The 19,521-nt window shown below is 47.1% G+C and overlaps 1 protein-coding gene across 1 annotated transcript in view; it reads left to right on the top strand.

Annotated features, from left to right (window-relative positions):
* Nucleotides 1-19,521, top strand: part of TNS1 (tensin 1) — a 326,036-nt gene that overhangs the window by 43,813 nt on the left and 262,702 nt on the right. Inside the window, 1 exon segment of the mRNA XM_018552581.1 lies at nucleotides 15,533-15,570. Within this exon segment, the coding sequence (XP_018408083.1) occupies nucleotides 15,533-15,570 (38 nt within the window).

Below are 19,521 nucleotides of genomic sequence, written 5' to 3'. Positions count from 1 at the left end.
CCCCCCCCCCCCCCATTTTACATCAGACTACCCCTTTACATCAGGAGCCCCCTTCCTTTTAATAGCCCCTACTTTCACATCAGAGCCCTTCTCTTTTACATCAGGAGCACTCTTCACATCAGTAGCCCAAAATTACACTTTAGACTATCCCTTTACATCAGGAGCCCCCCTTCAATTTAAAAGCCCCCTCCATTCACATCAGACTCCCCCTTTACATCAGGAGTCCCCCTTCACTTTAGAATTCCCCTCCATTAACATTAGACTCCCCCTTTACATCAGAAGCCCCTCTTCACTTTAGAAACCCCCTCCATTCACATAAGAGTCCCCCTCTACATCAGGAGTCCCCCTTCACTTTAGAAGCCCCCTCCATTCACATTAGACTCCCCCTTTACATCAGGAGGCCCCCTTCACTTTAGAAGCCCCCTCCATTCACATTAGACTCCCCCTTTACATCAGGAGGCCCCCTTCACTTTAGAAGCCCCCTCCATTCACATTAGACTCCCCCTTTACATCAGGAGGCCCCCTTCACTTTAGAAGCCCCCTCCATTCACATTAGACTCCCCCTTTACATCAGGAGGCCCCCTTCACTTTAGAAGCCCCCTCCATTCACATTAGACTCCCCCTTTACATCAGGAGGCCCCCTTCACTTTAGAAGCCCCCTCCATTCACATTAGACTCCCCCTTTACATCAGGAGGCCCCCTTCACTTTAGAAGCCCCCTCCATTCACATTAGACTCCCCCTTTACATCAGGAGCCCCCCTTCACTTTAGAAGCCCCCCTCCATTCACATCAGACTACCCCTTTACATCAGGAGCCCCCCTTCACTTTAGAAGCCCCCTCCATTCACATTAGACTCCCCCCTCTTTCACATTAGGAGCTCTCTTCACATCAGAGACATGAGGCATTGTGAGAAGTTCAAGGCACCCCTGAAGAAGCCAGAAGGCACCCCAAATTACCAATGCACCCTGGATGAGAAAGGCTGCTCTAGCCGTTTCATGACTGTGAGGCACGCGATACTGTTTTTGATGTAATTGGAAATCTTTTGATCGAGTGTTGACTGACTGCAGGAAATGTTTTACTTTATTCAAATCATAACACAAGCCCTGCCCGTACCTTCACTGACCGTAGAGCGCACATTCAGTTATATTTTCTTTTTCAGTCGATGGGATAGGCGTTCATTATTTTTAGTTTCCCTGATGATTTAAAAGTCAATAAAAAATGAAACCTCACACGTAAAAATCAAAATTCCAATTGCATTAAATTGGTGATAAATGATCACCTTATATCTAAAATGATGGTTAAAAAAAGTAGTTGTGTTGCCCATGGTAACCAATTGCATATGTCCACTCATTTCCCTAATCATCCTCCAGGGCAGGTCACTGGAGAGATGGCTCCGCCCACCTGCAGGGAATATGTCTAAAGAGGTGAGAGGGGCTTCAGTTAGGGGATGGGGGTCTCAAAAGCTGCAGTTGGGCTTTAAAAGGCCAACCTACATTCAGAAGCTGCAGGGCTAGGGTTGCCACCTGTCCAGGATTCCCCCGGACAGTCCGGGTTTTTAATGCTCTGTCCGGGTTTCATGGCAGCTGAAACCCGGACACAAGATGTCAGGCAGACAGGGGCAACCAAAATTAAGATATGGGCTACTGGCCCCCCACTGAAAATAGTCTCAACTGTGATATTTACATATGAATGGGCAGAGCTATTTACATATGAATAAGCCATGACTCATTCTCCCCCCCAAAAAATTTCAGTGCGTCACTAGAGTGTTCGGGTTTGTCTGGAAGAAAAGGTGGCAACCCTATGCAGGGCTCATTTACACTACACCGTAAACTGCACCACACTGCACGTGTTTTCATTTGATGAGGCGCATTGCATTGGCCAGCTAATTCAAAGAAATGTAAATGTGGGTAATTTTTTTGCAGCACATGGCTGCAGGATGTTGTAAAGACACATAGGGTGGCATTCCAAATGAATGGCACTGCAACACACCAATGCATGCATTGTACGTTACATGCATTGCGGTCTTGCATTGGTGTGAACAGGCCATTAATCACTTGCGACTGACGCTTCAACCCAGGGGTAGGCTGCAACTACAAATATTATCATGATCTCTGGGAGTCATGCCTGTGCTGCCAGTCTTGCAAAGCCTCATGGGACTTGTAGTTCCACAGCAGCCAGAGTACCGAGGTTGCCTACCCCTGATTTAACCTCTTGTCTGCAATTGGTTCCTTTGCACGAAAATAAAGTGCCTGCCAGCGAGAGGTTAAATAGCATGAGATTAATGTCACCCACGGGGTTTGTCCCTTATGCAGATTTTGCCCACGTTGGGCGCTCACATGTTCTCGGCACTCACAGTGTTCTGTAGCTGACACAAACAGAGGTGACTTATGATGAAGTCAGCTGACATAAGAACAATGCACGGGGTCACATGACTGCGCTCCGAGCAGGGTCACCTCTACGAGGAGACAAACACAGGAATCTGCCCCCTGCAGAGAGCAGGATGGAGCCGGATGTGGCGGGTGGCAGGACAGACAGAACAGGTGAAAGTAGGTGGAGGGGTTAGAAACTCATTTCACGCTGCCTCCATTTCTGGCTGTCGGGGAACCTTTCAGGTCACGTGGACAATTTTGCAACAGAATTATCACTCAAGAATACTGAAAATGCAGGTTGCCTGGTTCGGTATTTTCTGGCTCACTGACATGCAGCATGCTTGGAGTTCTAATAACGTTACAAGGAACTGACATACTAGCTTGGAGTTAGTTATTCAGAAAGTGTTGAGGACATTTAATAAGTATGACAGCCAGGAAATCAGCATTTTTGGAGAGCGCTAGGCCTAATTTAGGAAGGGGCAGGTCTGGCCCCTGCAGAGAGACCACTGCTTCCATCCATCAGCTGAAGGACGGCTTTTTGATGCAAGATTTTCTGAACAACGATACTGTTGCCGTATATTGTGGTGGCGGGAATGTATTCTGGCTAATTAGGAGAAAAAAAGGTCCAATTTAAGGGTTTTATTTTGGTTGCTATGGGATTTCTTTGCACGTTCGTATATACAGGGGCGTCCCTAGGCCGGGTGTTACCCGTAGCGGTTACCGGGTGACACCCCACTGTGACCTCAACGCGCAATCGCGACAATGTTATTGATACCTGCCGGCGGCCATCTTGGTGATGGACGCCGGGAGAGAGAGGAGGGTACAGTCACCTGGCGGTATAAGGTATGCCGCCGGGTCCCCTCCTGAAACTGTCGGGCGCTCGATCCATGACCGAGTGCCCCATTTTTCAAAGGGGGGTGACACCAAAATGACTGTCAGTCATTATAATGTCACCCCTCCAATGGTGTCACCCGGGTGCGGGCTGCACCCCCCTTGTGACACCACTGAGTATATAAACCAACTTTTTTGGCACATTTTGTTCTAAACGAAGGTTTGGAATAGGGAATGTTTTCTGTTTCTTATATCTAGCTGGTAGTTTAGTGAGATCTGGGTTGTTGTTTGGTGTGTGCCCGACTCTAGGAGGGAAGAAAGGCCACAGGAGTGAGCAGAGAGTGACGGGATTAAAATGAAGGTTATAAATCTGCATAATGACTGCAGAGATGGAGGAATGTGATGGGGAAAGGGAAAAACCTGGCAGGCGGGAATATATTCTCCAGCTTTGTTTATAAATCCAGTTCAGAACTTCCAAACAAGGCCTGGAAGGAGCCGAGCTGCGTGTGTGCTCTGCATCACCGTTTATGGCCTGTTAGTGCGCTCAGCGTGTAACCCTTCCCCTACTGGACCGGGCCTGCCTGCGATGTACCAGACACTCGGCTTTCTGTCTTTATTGCTAATGGTAATTGTGACCACTAAGCAGCTCTTCTATTAATCCCATCTCCATGAAGAGCCAGCCAGATGACATCACCGAGAATGCAGCCTATCCATTCACTAGAGACCGGTGACATCACTGAGACTGCAGCCTATCCATTCACTAGAGACCGATGACATCACTGAGAATGCAGCCTATCCCTTCACTAAAGACCAGTGACATCACTGAGAATGCAGCCTATCCCTTCACTAGAGACCGGTGACATCACTGAGAATGCAGCCTATCCATTCACTAGAGACCGGTGACATCCCTGAGAATGCAGCCTATCCATTCACTAGAGACCGGTGACATCACTGAGAATGCAGCCTATCCATTCACTAGAGACCGGTGACATCACTGAGAATGCAGCCTATCCATTCACTAGAGACCGGTGACATCACTGCAGCAGCTTCCAATGTACATTGTGAGGAGCTTACAGTGTGCAGTGAAATCAGAGGAAGCCATTTCAGTCCAGGAGAGGAGGCGGCACAACTGACACTTCAATTCTCACAGAGGAATGTCATTGGCTTCCGGTGAATCGTCAATACTCGGGGCGTATTAAACTGCGTTTTGTTGTCTGTCTTTTGTCATAGGGGGGCACTGCTCTGGTTTTGGGAATGCGTTCTTTATTGCAGCAGTAATAGTCGTGTGGTCGGATTATATTGGGCGTGTTTACATAACTACCTTCCAGTCCGGCATTCCAGCCGGCTTCGTGTCATCGGCCTGTCATTTTTTCGACCCCCCCCCTCCACCCAACTGCAGCGTATGGGGCTGCGGCCAGTGAAAGGGCCATTGTGTGTTTCTGGGGTGTCTAAATTTAGCTCGGCCCGAGTGCAGACTTATACGATGTGTGACCTCAGCGCCCATCGGCGTGGCGGCTGATTATATGCGGTCCGGGATGTAAACATGGCTGGAATGTCAGTGTCACTTTTGCTTTAAATCTCCTTTCCTGCTCGGGCAGAATCCTCAGCATTTCTTTCCTCTCCTCGGCCCGGTTTCCGGACTGCGAGTCCCCGCGGGGCGGAGAGGAAATTCGTATTGTCACAGTCCAAATGGACTTTTCCTCCCCATGAAAGGTCGGAAAGTGGAGTGGATGGCGCAGTGCACCTGACGGGCCCGATAACGCCATTTGTCTGGGCTGTCTTGCTGCGGCCAGATGGTGACCTCAGCTCTTAACCCTTCGTACCCTGCTGGGCCGTGTATCAGCTTTGCAGACTGAGCCCGTCCAGTTCATGTGGGACCTCAAGTTCCTGACCGTTTTCTTTCAGGAGCCCGTAGATCCCAGTTTAAAATGAGGTCTCTACTTCTTTTGTGGAACTTCTATCTGACCTCCGTCCTTCCCTTCAGTCTTCTATCTGACCTCCGTCCTCCCCCTTCAGTCTTCTATCTGACCTCCGTCCTTCCCTTCAGTCTTCTATCTGACCTCCGGCCTTCCCTTCACTCTTCTATCTGACCTCCCTCCTTCCCTTCAGTCTTCTATCTGACCTCCGTCCTCCCCTTCAGTCTTCTATCTGACCTCCGTCCTTCCCTTCAGTCTTCTATCTGACCTCCGTCCTTCCCTTCACTCTTCTATCTGACCTCCCTCCTTCCCTTCAGTCTTCTATCTGACCTCCGGCTTTCCCCTCAGTCTTCTATCTTCCCTTCCCTTCTGACCTCCATCCTTACCTTCAGTCTTCTATCTGACCACCGTCCTTGCCTTCAGTCTTCTATCTGACCTCCGTCCTCCCCCTTCAGTCTTCTATCTGACCTCCGTCCTCCCCTTCAGTCTTCTATCTGACCTCCGTCCTTCCCTTCAGTCTTCTATCTGACCTCCGTCCTCCCCTTCAGTCTTCTATCTGACCTCCGTCCTTCCCTTCAGTCTTCTATCTGACCTCCGTCCTCCCCTTCAGTCTTCTATCTGACCTCCGTCCTTCCCTTCAGTCTTCCTGGCTGGAGGACGCCCAGCTTCATCTAGCACTTTTCTCCCCAGCCTGTCTGTCCCTGACCCCGCCCCCTTCATTCATTTGATTTCAGTTCTTTCAATCATGGAGGCTCAGCATCACATGTGGGCATTACCTAGGGTGGTCTGCATGCAAATGAAGCCTCCTAAGAAACACCCATTCCTCCAGACTAACATCTACCCAGGAAGGCATTTTGGTATTTGCATAACTCCTCCCAAGAGCCAGCCCATTGCTTACATTAGGAGCTCTTGCGAGCAGTATTGAGGCAGGGTGCTGTTATGTTTTCAGGAAGCTACATACAGCACACTGTCCACTGTCCATGATCTGCCTACATTGCATAGAGGGGGCACAGCCACCCAGCGATGACATCACTGTGTATGAAATAAGATTTGTAATGAAAATAGAAAGGTTGTATTGAAAAATGTAATTCGCATGTAGATGAGGAGGGAAAAGAGGAACCAGAGAAGGCAAAATATAAACAGAATAAAGTCCAGATTTAAAGTCTATTTAAAGCCAAACACTTTTTATTTTGTTATTTCTAGCTTTGCTTGTACAGAGGAGGAGCCCGGGTCAATTTTTTTGGGTCCCATTCAATGACTGGCCAGATAAAAACACATATTGACTGTGTATGGATTGAGCACTGTGTAGAAGTGAGCAGCGTCCAAGTATACATTGAAATTGGGAGAGGTCCTAGCAGCCATATGCCCCACATGTAGTAAAAACCTGGCCCCCGAGTCCCAGAGGGATCTAATTAGGGTTGCCACCTTTTTTTTCAAGCGAAAACCCGAACACTCCGGTGACGCGCTGACATTTTTTGGGGAGAGCTTATTAATATGTAAATAGTGCCACCCATTCCTATGTAAATATCCCAGTTGAGACTATTTTTAGTGGGGGGCCAGTAGTCCCTATCTTAATTTTGGTTGCCCCTGTCTGCCTGACACCTTGTGTCCGGGTTTTAGCTGCCATGAAACACGAACACAGCGTTCAAAGCACGGACTGTCCGGGTGAATCCTGGACAGGTGGCAACACTAGACCTAGTGCAGCTGCACTGTGCCCACCTCTGCTTGCAGAGTAGAACTTTATTTTTCAAGTTAACTTAAAGGAGAAGTATGAGGGGCGTGCTTTGCACTCACCTCATAGTTCTAGCCGACTTCGGGATCCACTCCGGCTGCGGCGTCTCAGTATACCGCGAGCTGTAGCTCGCGGTATACTGAGCTTAGTGTGACGGGAGGACGCTAGTTTGCGTCCTCCCGTTACCCTAAGGAGAACTATGGGGAAATCCCCTGACCCCATAGTTCTCCTTTAAGCAGCTCAAGAAATTCAGAATTTACATTTTGGCGCCATTTTATTTGATGACAAAGACATGTCTGATTGCATGAATGTGGCAGGAGCTGAAAATCGTATATGAATACGGGAAATATAGTGTATACAAACGACAAATACATGGAACGGCCGTGGGGGAGACTGAGAACAGTTGCAGCAGGACGATAATGCCAGCGAGCATTTCCCCGGCTTCGGATGTTGATTGAACAGATTGTTACCTCGTTAATGGTGAACGGAAAGGAAACAGCGACCCCACCTAACGAGGGCTGAGGAAGCACAACAATGAACTTTGCATTATTTCACTGCACGGCTCCCGAAGATCTCTTTTGAAGCTGTTGTGTGTTTACATTTTCTGCTGAATGTTGGGCAATTGGTTCTGATTGTCATGCCAGATTTTTAAAGAGAACCTGTCCCTTACAGCTGTGCACTGCTGCTTATTCATTCAACTATCTAAGTAGCCAATCGTGTGGCAGCAGTGCAATGCATACAATCATGCAGATACAGGTCGCGAGCTTCAATTCTTTATCACATCAAACATCAGAATGAAGAAGAAAAAAAAACGCTGTATACCCATGATTGTGGCTGTGGCATGAATGATTGGTGGTGCAAGATGGGCCTGGTTTCAGTATTTCTGTAACTGTTGATCCCCTGTATCTGTAAAAAATAAGTCAAGGCAACTGGTCTTGCTGTATTTTTGCCTTGACTTATTTTTTACAGATAGACCATGACCTGGATGAATGAGAACCTTCACAGACATGTTGATTCCCCAGGCATCTTTACGCACATACACCTTAAAACAACTGGTTGAGTCAAGTACCCGAAGGAGACCAAGAGAAAGAGGGGACTTCGTAGGCACCTCTTGTCTACACCCCTGGAAGTGGTGACAAGGAATAAGGGGACCCAGAGCGGCACAACAGCCAATGAGGCAAGCAGTATTGGCTCTCTGATGTGTAGGTCAGACGATTGTAGTTCTCCAGGTAGGGACCTGATAGAGGAATGCAGGAGGCAGGAATGTAGCCTAGACATGGGCGAAGGTCAGTAACAGCCGGGCAGAGAGGTACAGCATCATGAGGCAAAGACCGTACAGAATGAGGAACTAAGAAGAAAAATCTAAATCACACGCAAGGGGCCACAGAAGGAGAACAAGATTCAGAGATAGGAGGTCAGGGAGCAAGACGGGTCATACATGAAAGGCGGAAGCAGCTGGTCTGGTGACAGGTTAACAGGTACAAGCTGAAGACCTCTCAGCAATCTGTTGTAGCCACATTCCACTTCATATAGGCCATTTGGTGCCAACACACACTAATGCTGAGCTAGCACGCATGGCCCTGTACATGCAGCTTGTACGCTCTTAATGCACGCTTTGCAGTATCCCTGTGCACAGGGCCAAGAGCCTGAGTATGTGTACATGCCCGCACTGGTCTTCTCTCTTATTGTAAGGAAGGTCCAGTATGAGGTCAGACAAGATTGGCCGTACTAGTCCAAGCTGACGGCAAGTCTACTGTAACCCAGATAACTCACAACTGTGGTGGGCAGGAAAATATCTCAGAATGCATATCACAGACAGCCTTGGGCTACGACAGCAGAAGACCACGTTGGGTTTTACTTCTATCAGCCAAGAACAAGTAGATGAGCCTACAGTGGGTACGGCCTCACCAAAACTGAACATTTGATGGCTGGAACAATGCCACCTGGTCTTAGGAATCCCAAAGTGCTTATATGAAGTGCCCTCAGGGGCAGGGCCCTCCTTACCATCCTGTCTTGAATTGTATTGTAATGTCTTCCTTACATTGTAAAGCGCTGCGCATACTGTTGGCGCTATATAAATACTATGTAATAATAATAATAATATGGTGCTGTGTATATATCATGCTTCTTGGTTGAGTAAAACATCTGCGAAGCATAAAAGTTACAGCTGAGGACTTACAATGGGAGCAATTTATCAAAACTGGATCGGACAAAATCTGGAGCGGCAGCTCATGGCAACCAATCAGCTTCTATCTTTCAGTTTCTAAAGCTAAACTGAGCAAACTGAAGAGATAAGCTGATTGGTGACTATGCTCAGCTTGTCCAGATTCTGCCTGCCCCAGTTTTGAACCATTCCGCCATTGTGGTTATACTAGTTTGTGGTAGCGGGTATAGCTAGGTCCAAGGTTCAGTGGAGTCTGCTGCATACATAGTAAGATTCGCAGTTGGGTCACCCAGCGCCAGCGGAGGATCGTTGTGTCACTTTGCCGGCCTCACTGGAAATTGGAGTCCTTTAATAGCCATTGGGCAGCTGCTGTGTTGTGATTCAATTACAGCTGCTATTATGTCTGTGCTGTTCTCTCTCTCCTGCTGTATATGTGAAGAATTTCCTGGCGTCTGGCTTCACGTCACGGAGCCAATTCACATATTTCACATGCACGCCAATCGGTAGCCACCGAGCCACTAATGCAGAACAGAAGGCCGTCATGGCCGCCACACCTGCCTTCCCAGAAGGGACATGACACGGGTTTCCTGAAAGAGGCCGGGATGTTTTCCTGAACAGCGGGGTCACCCCCCCTGTTTGTCACCCCGGGCCGATGACTCTCGCAGTTTTGGCCACTTGGTCACTTCCCATCTAGGTGGACAGGTCATACGAGTCAAGTAGGTGACGTTTCGGCTGCCTTGCATACCTGTGAATTATAACACTCTTCCCCCTTATGTGACCACTGTTGTGAAACTAGAAATGACAATATGCAGCATGGTGCCTGCTTGATGTATTTTAGCTTTAGATACAGGAGAAAAATAAAATGCCTCCTCAAGGGAAGAATAAAATGCCCCGCCACCCCATCAACATGCTAATGAAACTTTAAATATAATTTGTACATTTTCGTTACCTGATTCTAGTCCCAGTGATGTCATCTCTGGGTCTCTGTGCTTCTCTGCGCAATGCAGGCAGATCATGGCTGGTGGGAGTTGTTGGCAGGGGGCGGTACATAGCTTCCTGAAACCATCACAGCGCCCTGCCTCTGTACTACTCTCAAGAGCCCTCAGCCCTAATATAAGCAGTGGACTGGCTCTTGGGGGGAGTTATGCCAATATCAAGATGCCTTAATGGGTGGATGTCAGCCTAGAAGAGTGGCCGTTCCTTGGCAGGCTGTATTTGCATGCAGACCACCCTAGGTAACACCCACATGTGATGCTGAGCCTCCATGATTGAAAGAACTAAAATCCAATGAATGAAGGGGGCGGGGTCAGGGACAATCAGGCTGGGGAGCAAAGCCTAGGTGATGCTGGACATCCTCCAGTCAGGAAATGAGGCGGGCTCTATCTGACTTGCTGCAGCTTCTAATGCATATTGTGAGAAGTTCCCAGTGTGCAGTGACATCAGAGGAGGCCACATCAGTCCAGGAGAGGAGCCGGTACAACTGTGCAAGACTGAAGGGGAGGACGGCGGTCAGATAGAAGACTGAAGGGGAGGACGGAGGTCAGATATGAGACTGAAGGGGAGGACGGAGGTCAGATATGAGACTGAAGGGGAGGACGGAGGTCAGATATGAGACTGAAGGGGAGGACGGAGGTCAGATATGAGACTGAAGGGGAGGACGGAGGTCAGATATGAGACTGAAGGGGAGGACGGAGGTCAGATATGAGACTGAAGGGGAGGACGGAGGTCAGATATGAGACTGAAGGGGAGGACGGAGGTCAGATATGAGACTGAAGGGGAGGACGGAGGTCAGATATGAGACTGAAGGGGAGGACGGAGGTCAGATATGAGACTGAAGGGGAGGACGGAGGTCAGATATGAGACTGAAGGGGAGGACGGAGGTCAGATATGAGACTGAAGGGGAGGACGGAGGTCAGATATGAGACTGAAGGGGAGGACGGAGGTCAGATATGAGACTGAAGGGGAGGACGGAGGTCAGATATGAGACTGAAGGGGAGGACGGAGGTCAGATATGAGACTGAAGGGGAGGACGGAGGTCAGATATGAGACTGAAGGGGAGGACGGAGGTCAGATATGAGACTGAAGGGAAGGACGGAGGTCAGATAGGAGACTGAAGAGGAGGACAGAGGACAGATAACAGATAGAAGACTGAAGGGAAGGACGGACGTCAGATAGAAGACTGAAGGGGAGGACGGCGGTCAGATGGAAGGCTGAAGGGAAGGACGGAGGTCAGATAGAAGACTGAAGAGGAGGACAGAGGACAGATAACAGATAGAAGACTGAAGGGAAGGACGGAGGTCAGATAGAAGACTGAAGGGGAGGACGGAGGAGAGATAGAAGGCTGAAGGGGAGTACGGAGGTCAGATAGAAGATAATGCAGCGCAATGGACATTTTAACAGATGTAATTTTTTCTACGGTCCACATCAGTGCGAGTTGCATGGGGAGATGCTATTTAAAATGAATAACACTGCATTCAGTTTCATTTGATGCATTACTAGGGATTTGAATGTGTGTTTCCCTTTAAGATGTAATTCCGATCCCCCCACCAAGGTGTAGTTATCCCCTCCAATAACCCGGTGGAACAAGGTAACAAGCTGTCCCATGAATTGCTGCGTCTGTTCTCGGGCTATTTTCTGAAATTGCAGGAAGTTCTGTAATGCCGCGTACAAGGTACCCCTGAAATTGCTGGCGCCCGCTCTGCAGCTTGTGTGCTGGGGAAGGGGGGGTCTATTTGCCGCAGAGCCCCGGCCTGTCATGAAAGGCGAGCAGAGCCCAACCTAACCCAAACGTGTTACTTCCTGTGCTAAATCTCCCCGCGTTCGGCCAGGTGCACAGAGCACGGCGGGCACAATGACTGGATTGTACCGGGGAGACCGCAATTATTGGGACTTTCGTGGAAAATCCTCCGACGCTCCCCGGACTGTGTTTTCATTAGATGTTGAAAGTTTGAAACAGGATTGGGTGGCGCCAATAAAACACCATTTTTATTTTGGTGGGGAGGGTGGAGGAGGGTAGAGGGGGGTGTAGGGGGTTCAGGATCAAGTTGATAACTCAAATATTGCTTTAAAACAGAATTTAAAAAAAATAGCATTAATTTTTTTGCTACTTACCGGTATTTGTTACATTTTATATATTTTTTCCTTTTTTTTTTTAATAGCATTTTATATTTTGCTTTTGCCATTCTAATAACATTCCTGAAACATTTTAGTGCTGAGCCCTTAGAGAATATTTATTGATGGCGGCCCCGGGAACTGTATGTCGGCGCCTTCCATCACTTGGCTGTAGATCGTCCAATCATCTCTGAATTGGTGCTGACACTGTCCTTCCTTCTGGAGGGGGGGCTACTTGTGTTCCCCATGGTCCCTGTGTGTGTTGTAAAGTAGTCACCGCTCCAAGCTCACTCTTGTAATGGACTACAAACGGATGTCTAGATTACTAATGTGTATTGAGATTGTAGTCCATCACAGAAGTGAGCTTGGAGCTGTGACTACTTTACAACACACACAGGGACCTTGGGGAACACAAGTAGCCCCCCTCCAGAAGGAAGGACAGTGTCAGCACCCATTCAGAGATTGGAGCATCTACAGCCAAGCGATACACAAATAAGATACATTAAGGGGGATTTATCAAAACTGGAGCTTACAAAATCTGGAGCAGTTGCCCATGGCAACCAATCTGCTTCCCTCTTCACTTCAGTCAAGGTTTGAAAATAAAGGGGGGAGGTTATTGGTTGCCATGTGCAGATGGTCCAGATTTTGTCTGCTCTGGTTTTGATAAATTCCCCTCATTGTTGTTAATAGTTAAGGTACCTGAATGGATTTTTAATACATTTAATGTATTTTAAGATTTAACTCCTGGCTTTCGTGTCACTTAAAGAGAAATAAACTGTAGAACTGAAGCCAAAACCTTTTTTTTAGTTTTGGATAGAGTAAGGAATGGTTATAACAGCTTTTGTTTTGCCATTGGGGGGATTTCTGCTTCATTTCCTGTCCGATAGTCACAACAGGAAGAGCAGGAAATCCCTGGTGGTAACCAGAACCCATTGGAAGGTCATCTATTCCTCTCCTGGTGACAACCAAAAATGTGGGTTTTTCTTTCACTTTCAGTGATAACAGTCACCAGGACAATTCATAGAGGGGTGAATCTCCCTCACCCTATGAGTATGAGGACAATATTTGCTTATCCCGGAGTTCAGCTTTATAGGGGTCTGTAGTGGTGCCGGACCTCAGTATCTGGGTACCCCCATCAGGCATGGTAGGTAGGTGGTCTTTTTTGGGGGTACCTCAGTATCTGGGTACCCCCATCAGGCAGGGTAGGTAGGTGGTCTGTCTGTTTTGGGGGTACCTCAGTATCTGGGTACCCCCATCCGGCAGGGTAGGTAGGTGGTCTGTCTGGTCCTGCCTCTATATAGACTCAGACTGAACAAGAATTTGGGATTATCATGTTACTGGAACTAATGTTCAGTGGGGAGATATTGAGCGACTGCCAAGAGAATTTCGGATTCCTGAGAAAGCAGAACTGTCATTGGAATACATCAGGTAGAAACTTTGCAGCTCATTCCGCTGTCATCTGGATACGGAGGATTTGATCTGAGCTGTGTGAGGAACAAAATGTATGAAGATGGCCGTTCCTGGATTTACGTTCCAGGATGGATTTTTTTTATTTCCCGGGATTTATTGTAATTCGCACATTAACGTTTTAGAATGAAAGAGAACATTCCTCTGTGTGCCTCTCTGAAACTATTTTCTCTTTGTTGATCCACTTTTATGTCTCTAAGGCTAAGCTCCGCCCACTGCCATCCTCTGTTCATTGAGAGTGTCCCGGGGGTGATGAGAAAGGTTCGGTTCTGTCAGTGCCGGGACAAGGGTCCTTTAGCACCCAAGGCAACGAGAAAGCTAAAGTGCACCCACCTTCCCATGTGCTGTGAATTATGTCAGCAGCATAGATTGCATGCTTTGCCTTTTTTGCATCCCCCCCTCCTGCTGAATTGCTCAACATGGCTGCCTATTCTTCCTTCTTATCGAGCAAACCCTGGCTTCTAGTGACATACATACAATATGTCTAATTTGTTCTTCAACTCCTCCCTCCTCTCCTTTAGCTGTATGTAAACCTAAAGGTATTTCTCATCTAAAGAGTGTGGCTGGGGGAATCTCCCCTGCCAGCTATTTTCTTCTGACAACTGGCACCCACTGCTGTCAGAATACCCGAACAGTGGCTCCACCTGATTGGCTGCAGTCAGTGTTTGGCCAGTAATCTTCCACCCAGCAGCTTCGACAAAAGCCAATTAAAAGTTCAACTTTGGTTAAGCCGGCAGGGCCACCCAAGGATTACGTTTCAGAAGATTTCGCCCAATTTAACTCTCCTCCACCCATGCCTTGGAAGCAGTGGGGCAGTCGAGTGTCAATCTCTGCAAAGCTTCATCCCCCTCCTGCATACCTTTCAGATTGTAAGCCCTCCGGGGCAGGGCCCGTCTTACCATCTTGTCTTGAATTGTATTGTGATTGTAATATCTTCCTCATATTGTAAAGCGCTGCGCAAACTGTTGGCGCTATACTGTAGAAATCCTTCATAATACTACCTGGTAGTCTGCTAGTATGACGTCACCCTACAGGAGGGGAGGAAGCTTGGACAGACAGTGTCTTACACTCTGTTCACACCTAGGCGAAGCGAATATGCGCAATTGTCGCGCGATTCGCGGTAAAACAACGCGCGACAAACGCGTGTTTCCGAGGGCTACTTGGCTGTATCCCAATGGAAATGCGCGACAAAAACGCCGCAAAGAAGCTCCTGTACCTTTCAGACGGGCTGAAATACGGCAAGGTGTGAACCATACGCATAGAAAGCAATGGGATTTTCATGTTTGAGCGTTTTGTAGAGCGTTCGTAGAGCGTTGAACGCGCTACAAAACGTACAGGTGTGAACCAGGCTTAATTTTTATACTGCTCAGCAAGCAGCTAGCAGACATTGTGGTAGTGGATGAGAGGACAGTAAGCTAACTATAGGATTAAATATATATCAGTATCTTATCCTAAGCTCTCAGAGACTCGTGGGTGGTGTGGGAGAAATTGTGCATCTGCTTAAACAAGTATATCTAAAGTTTAGGATATACATATCGTAGGATACACATACATAGGATATATAGTTTAGGATAATTAAAAAACGTAACCTTGCAGTGGGGCTACCTTGGGTCCAGCCGGGCTTCTAGACCCGCAGCCTCTTTTTCCCCGGGCTCCAGCAGTGTAAGTACCTGAGTCTGAGTACCTAAGTACCTTTCCCTACACTATCTAATAACTTAAAGTTTTGGCTTTAGATACATTTTAAATATGATACAGATTATAAAGTCTTGGGGTGTAAGGATGCTCGCTGTCGGGGATTCCATCCTTCCATGCAGTGCACACGGTACCAGTCATCATGTACATTTTTCATGCATATTATTGTGTAGCCGTCATTTTGCTCTTTTTCATTGGGGAATGTTTCTTCTTTTTAATTGAAAACCGATTTCTCTTTTTCTCCTTTCAGTTTGTCGTCTGTCATGTCACCGCAAATGTGAAGCCAAGGTAAGGACTTTTCTTTAGACCTAAACGATGCAGAAAGTTGATTTTCGATAAGCTGCAAACCGCCGCTGCCCATTCCAGCCAATGGGAAATCATCTTTTTGATGTCTGACGTCCATGAAGTAAAATCAGATTTTGGTGTCGCTGTACTTTCCAAGTCATCACGGTTCAGCGGTATCGCAGTTTTCATTCTCCGTATGTTCGCGCAGCAAGTCGTAAGAGCATCCACTTCAGTCATCAAAGCATTTAAAAGACGACCGAAGGCACACGTGACCTCTCCACCTCATTCTTAATGTTTAATGCAGCGTATCCCATCCATAATAGTCAGACATAGAGTCATCTGTTTGGTTTAGCGCAGTCCGTGTGTTTTTTTTATGGAGTATTTATCAAGCACATGAGTCAGACAGGCGGGAGTCATATTTGGGAAAACTCATCAGATCTCCTGAAGTGATGTCTGAAGGAAGGACGGTCCTAGTTGCTCATAGCAGCCAATAAGATTCTACTAGTCATGCCTGTGATGGGTTATGGGAGAGTGAAAGGAGAAATTGGTTCATATATGTCTATTGATAATGGTCATTAAGATGGTCACGGCCATTTTGGTATTAAACCACCAACTGATTGAACCAATGGGCACATGTCACCATAACATGGCTAGCTCTATCCTCTATGAATAAGCCTATCGTTATAACAGGCGGGAGTCATATTTGGGAAAACTCATCAGATCTCCTGAAGTGATGCCTGAAGGAAGGACAGTCCTAGTTGCTCATATCAGCCAATAAGCTTCTCCCATTAAGGCCTGTGGTGCGTTATGGGAGAGTGAAAGGAAAAACTGGTTCATATAGGTCTATTGATAATGGTCATTAAGAAGGTCATGGCCATTTTGGTACTAGCCACCCACTCATTGAACCAATGGGCACATGCCACCATGACATGACTAGCTCTAACCTCTATGAATAACTGTCCCCTCCGCTCTTCAAAAGACCTCCTGCTTTCCAGCTCCCTCATCAACTCCTCCCATGCTCGCCTCCAGGACTTCACTAGAGTCTCTCCCATCCTCTAAAACTCTTTACCCCAACCTGTCCATCTATGTCCCACTCTGACTGCCTTTAGGCGATCGCTTAAGACTCATCTCTTCAGGGAAGCCTATCCCACCTCAACCTAACCACTGAACCATCACGTTCTCAAACAATTCATCCCCACACAGCTACCTCCTCATGTATCACTGGCCCCTCCCTTTTAGATTGTAAGCTCTCACAGTCAGGGCCCTCCTACCCATTTGGTCTTGATTTGTATTGTGATTGTAATGCCTTCCTTATATTGTAAAGCGCTGCGCAAACTGTTGGCGCTATATAAATGCTGTATAATAATAATGAATAAGCCTATCAGTGAAATGCGTTCGAGGATTTTGGTGTAATGGAGGTTTGCGGTGTTGGTGTATATCCATATATTGACATTTCATCGGGGATTTTATTAAAGTTTGGATTGTTATTGGAGATCCTTGGAGTGCGCTCTGTTTGGACACTGAAGTGGCTAGCTGCTGCTTGACCAATAGGCTTGGTTGGTTTTAGTCAAACCTTCAGAATATCTTCCTCCGCTGTGTATTGATGACTTTGTTTCCACGTGCATCTAAAATATCGAAACAGTTGCTTGTGTATGTGCAGAGTTTCCCTTTCTGTTCATTGGAAGATGACACTTTGTACATAAACTACACAAAATATGTATTATGTGCAGTATATTGCCTTTCCTATTTCAGTATACAGGGCGTCAAACTGTGTTTCTTAAATCTTCGAGGGGCTTCAACAAAAACATTGTTTGTTTTTTTTTCATACGGAGTCCATTCGTTGCCCGTTGTTCACCTTTATTTATTCTGTATATGTGATTCTCTTCTTGCTCAGCTGTGGCGTTGGCAGATTATTTCTCTAGACAAAGAATAGCGAAGAAGTCCAAATGTTTATTCACCTAGAATAGCCAATCAGTCCACTGAGCGAGAACTTATGTATACTGATGGCATTTATGTATTCTTGATTTCCTGTACATATGCATTGTCTACATATTATGCAGTGATATCAAAAGAAAATAGAACCATATACACCAGTCCCTGTGCCCTGACATAGTTTGTAATGTAGGCCACATAAGAGGGATGATGTCTAAATCTACCCCGACATATGCTGGCCGTATGGCATTCACACAACATCCTTGCCACTAGATGGAGCCGAGGGGCATAGGAATTTGCTATGCTCCTCGGCTCCATCTAGTGGCAAAAATGGCGTATTAATGGCATTTGGCCGCGTATATTGGGGCGGATGATTCATAATTCATACCCAAAGTGTCTCTCCAAGCAAAAATTAAAAGGTCACCATATATGTCCATTCCTGGTATGCTCATTTTTGCGTAAATTACCTGGAGATCTTACCATTTCCCGGGTATTGCTTGATTTCCACTGCTGGGCCAATATTGAAATGACTGATTCCCCCCCAAGCATTGTCGGCACCCGGAAGCTTTGCCGCCTCATTACAATGCATGAATGTCTGCTCCTCCCCTTATAGCGCATGCTTACAGCTCTGAAAAATGCTCTTACTCCCGCTCCCCCTCCCCAAGGTGGTGATGTCACCAGGAAAACGGAGAAGGGCGGAGAGCTATGTAATTTAATTTGGTTTTGTCAACATATTCAAATTGCTATAAAGCTTTTTTAATACAAAGGGAAAAAAACACAAGCAGATCTGCGACTTGAAAACTGCAATTTATTGAAAAAAAAGTAGGGCTGTTACTGATTAAAATTTTCGTGTTCGATTAATCGAAATTTTTTTTAATCGATTAATTTCGATTAATTATAACGCACATACAGATCCAACTACATTGGCCTATACACATACAGCACAGCAATGAAGTAATAAAATGAACTAGGATCACACTAATCCAGCACGTTATTAATCTCACGTGCCCCACTCAATATGGCCGCCGCTTGAGTGGGGCAACTCAGAATAATAACGTGCTGGATTAGTGTGATCCTAGTTCATTTTATTACTTCATTGCTGGGCTGTATGTGTATAGGCCAATACCTTGGCTGGCGCTCGTGCAGAAAGTTTCTTGGGCAAACTCACCGGCCCAAGTGGCTCAGTCGGCTAACGAAGGGAAGGGGGGAGGAGTCCGGTGATGTCACCGACATCGACGTCACTGGGCTCCTCCCCCCTTCCCTTCGTTAGCCGACGGAGCCACTTGGGGAAGGGGGAGGAGTCCGGTGAAGTCGATGTCCGTGACGTCACCGGATCTCCGACGGGACTCTTGGAAGCCGGCGGAGAGGTGAGTATTTTCATTAGCAATCAAAAAAATTTTAATCGATCAAAAAGATTAACGATTAATCGAGAAATTAATCGTTAATTTGCACAGCCCTAAAAAAAAGCAATTGTTTGATACGTAGTACTTTGGAAAAGTAAATGACATCCAATTGGGGTTTGGCTATATCACCAGGCTTGTGCGGTGACAGGTTCTCTTGGCTTTGTTGCGCTCCTTGCGGTTCTGAGATTTTAGAAAAGCCTTACCTCACCCGGCCGCATTCCTGCTCCGGAGCTGCGGACACGACGGGCCCTGTCCTGTGAACCGGCTCACAAGGCCTCCAGTGTCTCGCCGCTGACATTACTGGCATCTGTTCAATGTTACGGGAGATGGCGGCACTCCGCAGGTTATAAGAGAGACCAAGAAGGGGGCCAGGCGGGTATTATACTTCCAAAACACAGGGGCCGTTCAGGAGAGTCTACACAGACCTGGCGCTGTCTCCAGCGTCTCCCGTTACATGGAGCGGCGCTGAGAAGGAGCAGTCCAATATACAGAGGAAACCAACGCTTTTCACATGAAGAAATCGGCCTATTTATAGCAGGACGGCCAACGCTCCGATTACTTGTTCCGTCAGTCATTAAAAATAATAACATTGTACTGAAAATCATAAGTCAGCCGCTCG

This window comes from Nanorana parkeri, unplaced genomic scaffold (genome assembly GCF_000935625.1).
Source record: "Nanorana parkeri isolate BGI_ZX_2015 unplaced genomic scaffold, ASM93562v1 scaffold92, whole genome shotgun sequence".
Lineage (NCBI taxonomy): Eukaryota > Metazoa > Chordata > Amphibia > Anura > Dicroglossidae > Nanorana > Nanorana parkeri.
This window is presented reverse-complemented; position numbering and strand designations above follow the sequence as displayed.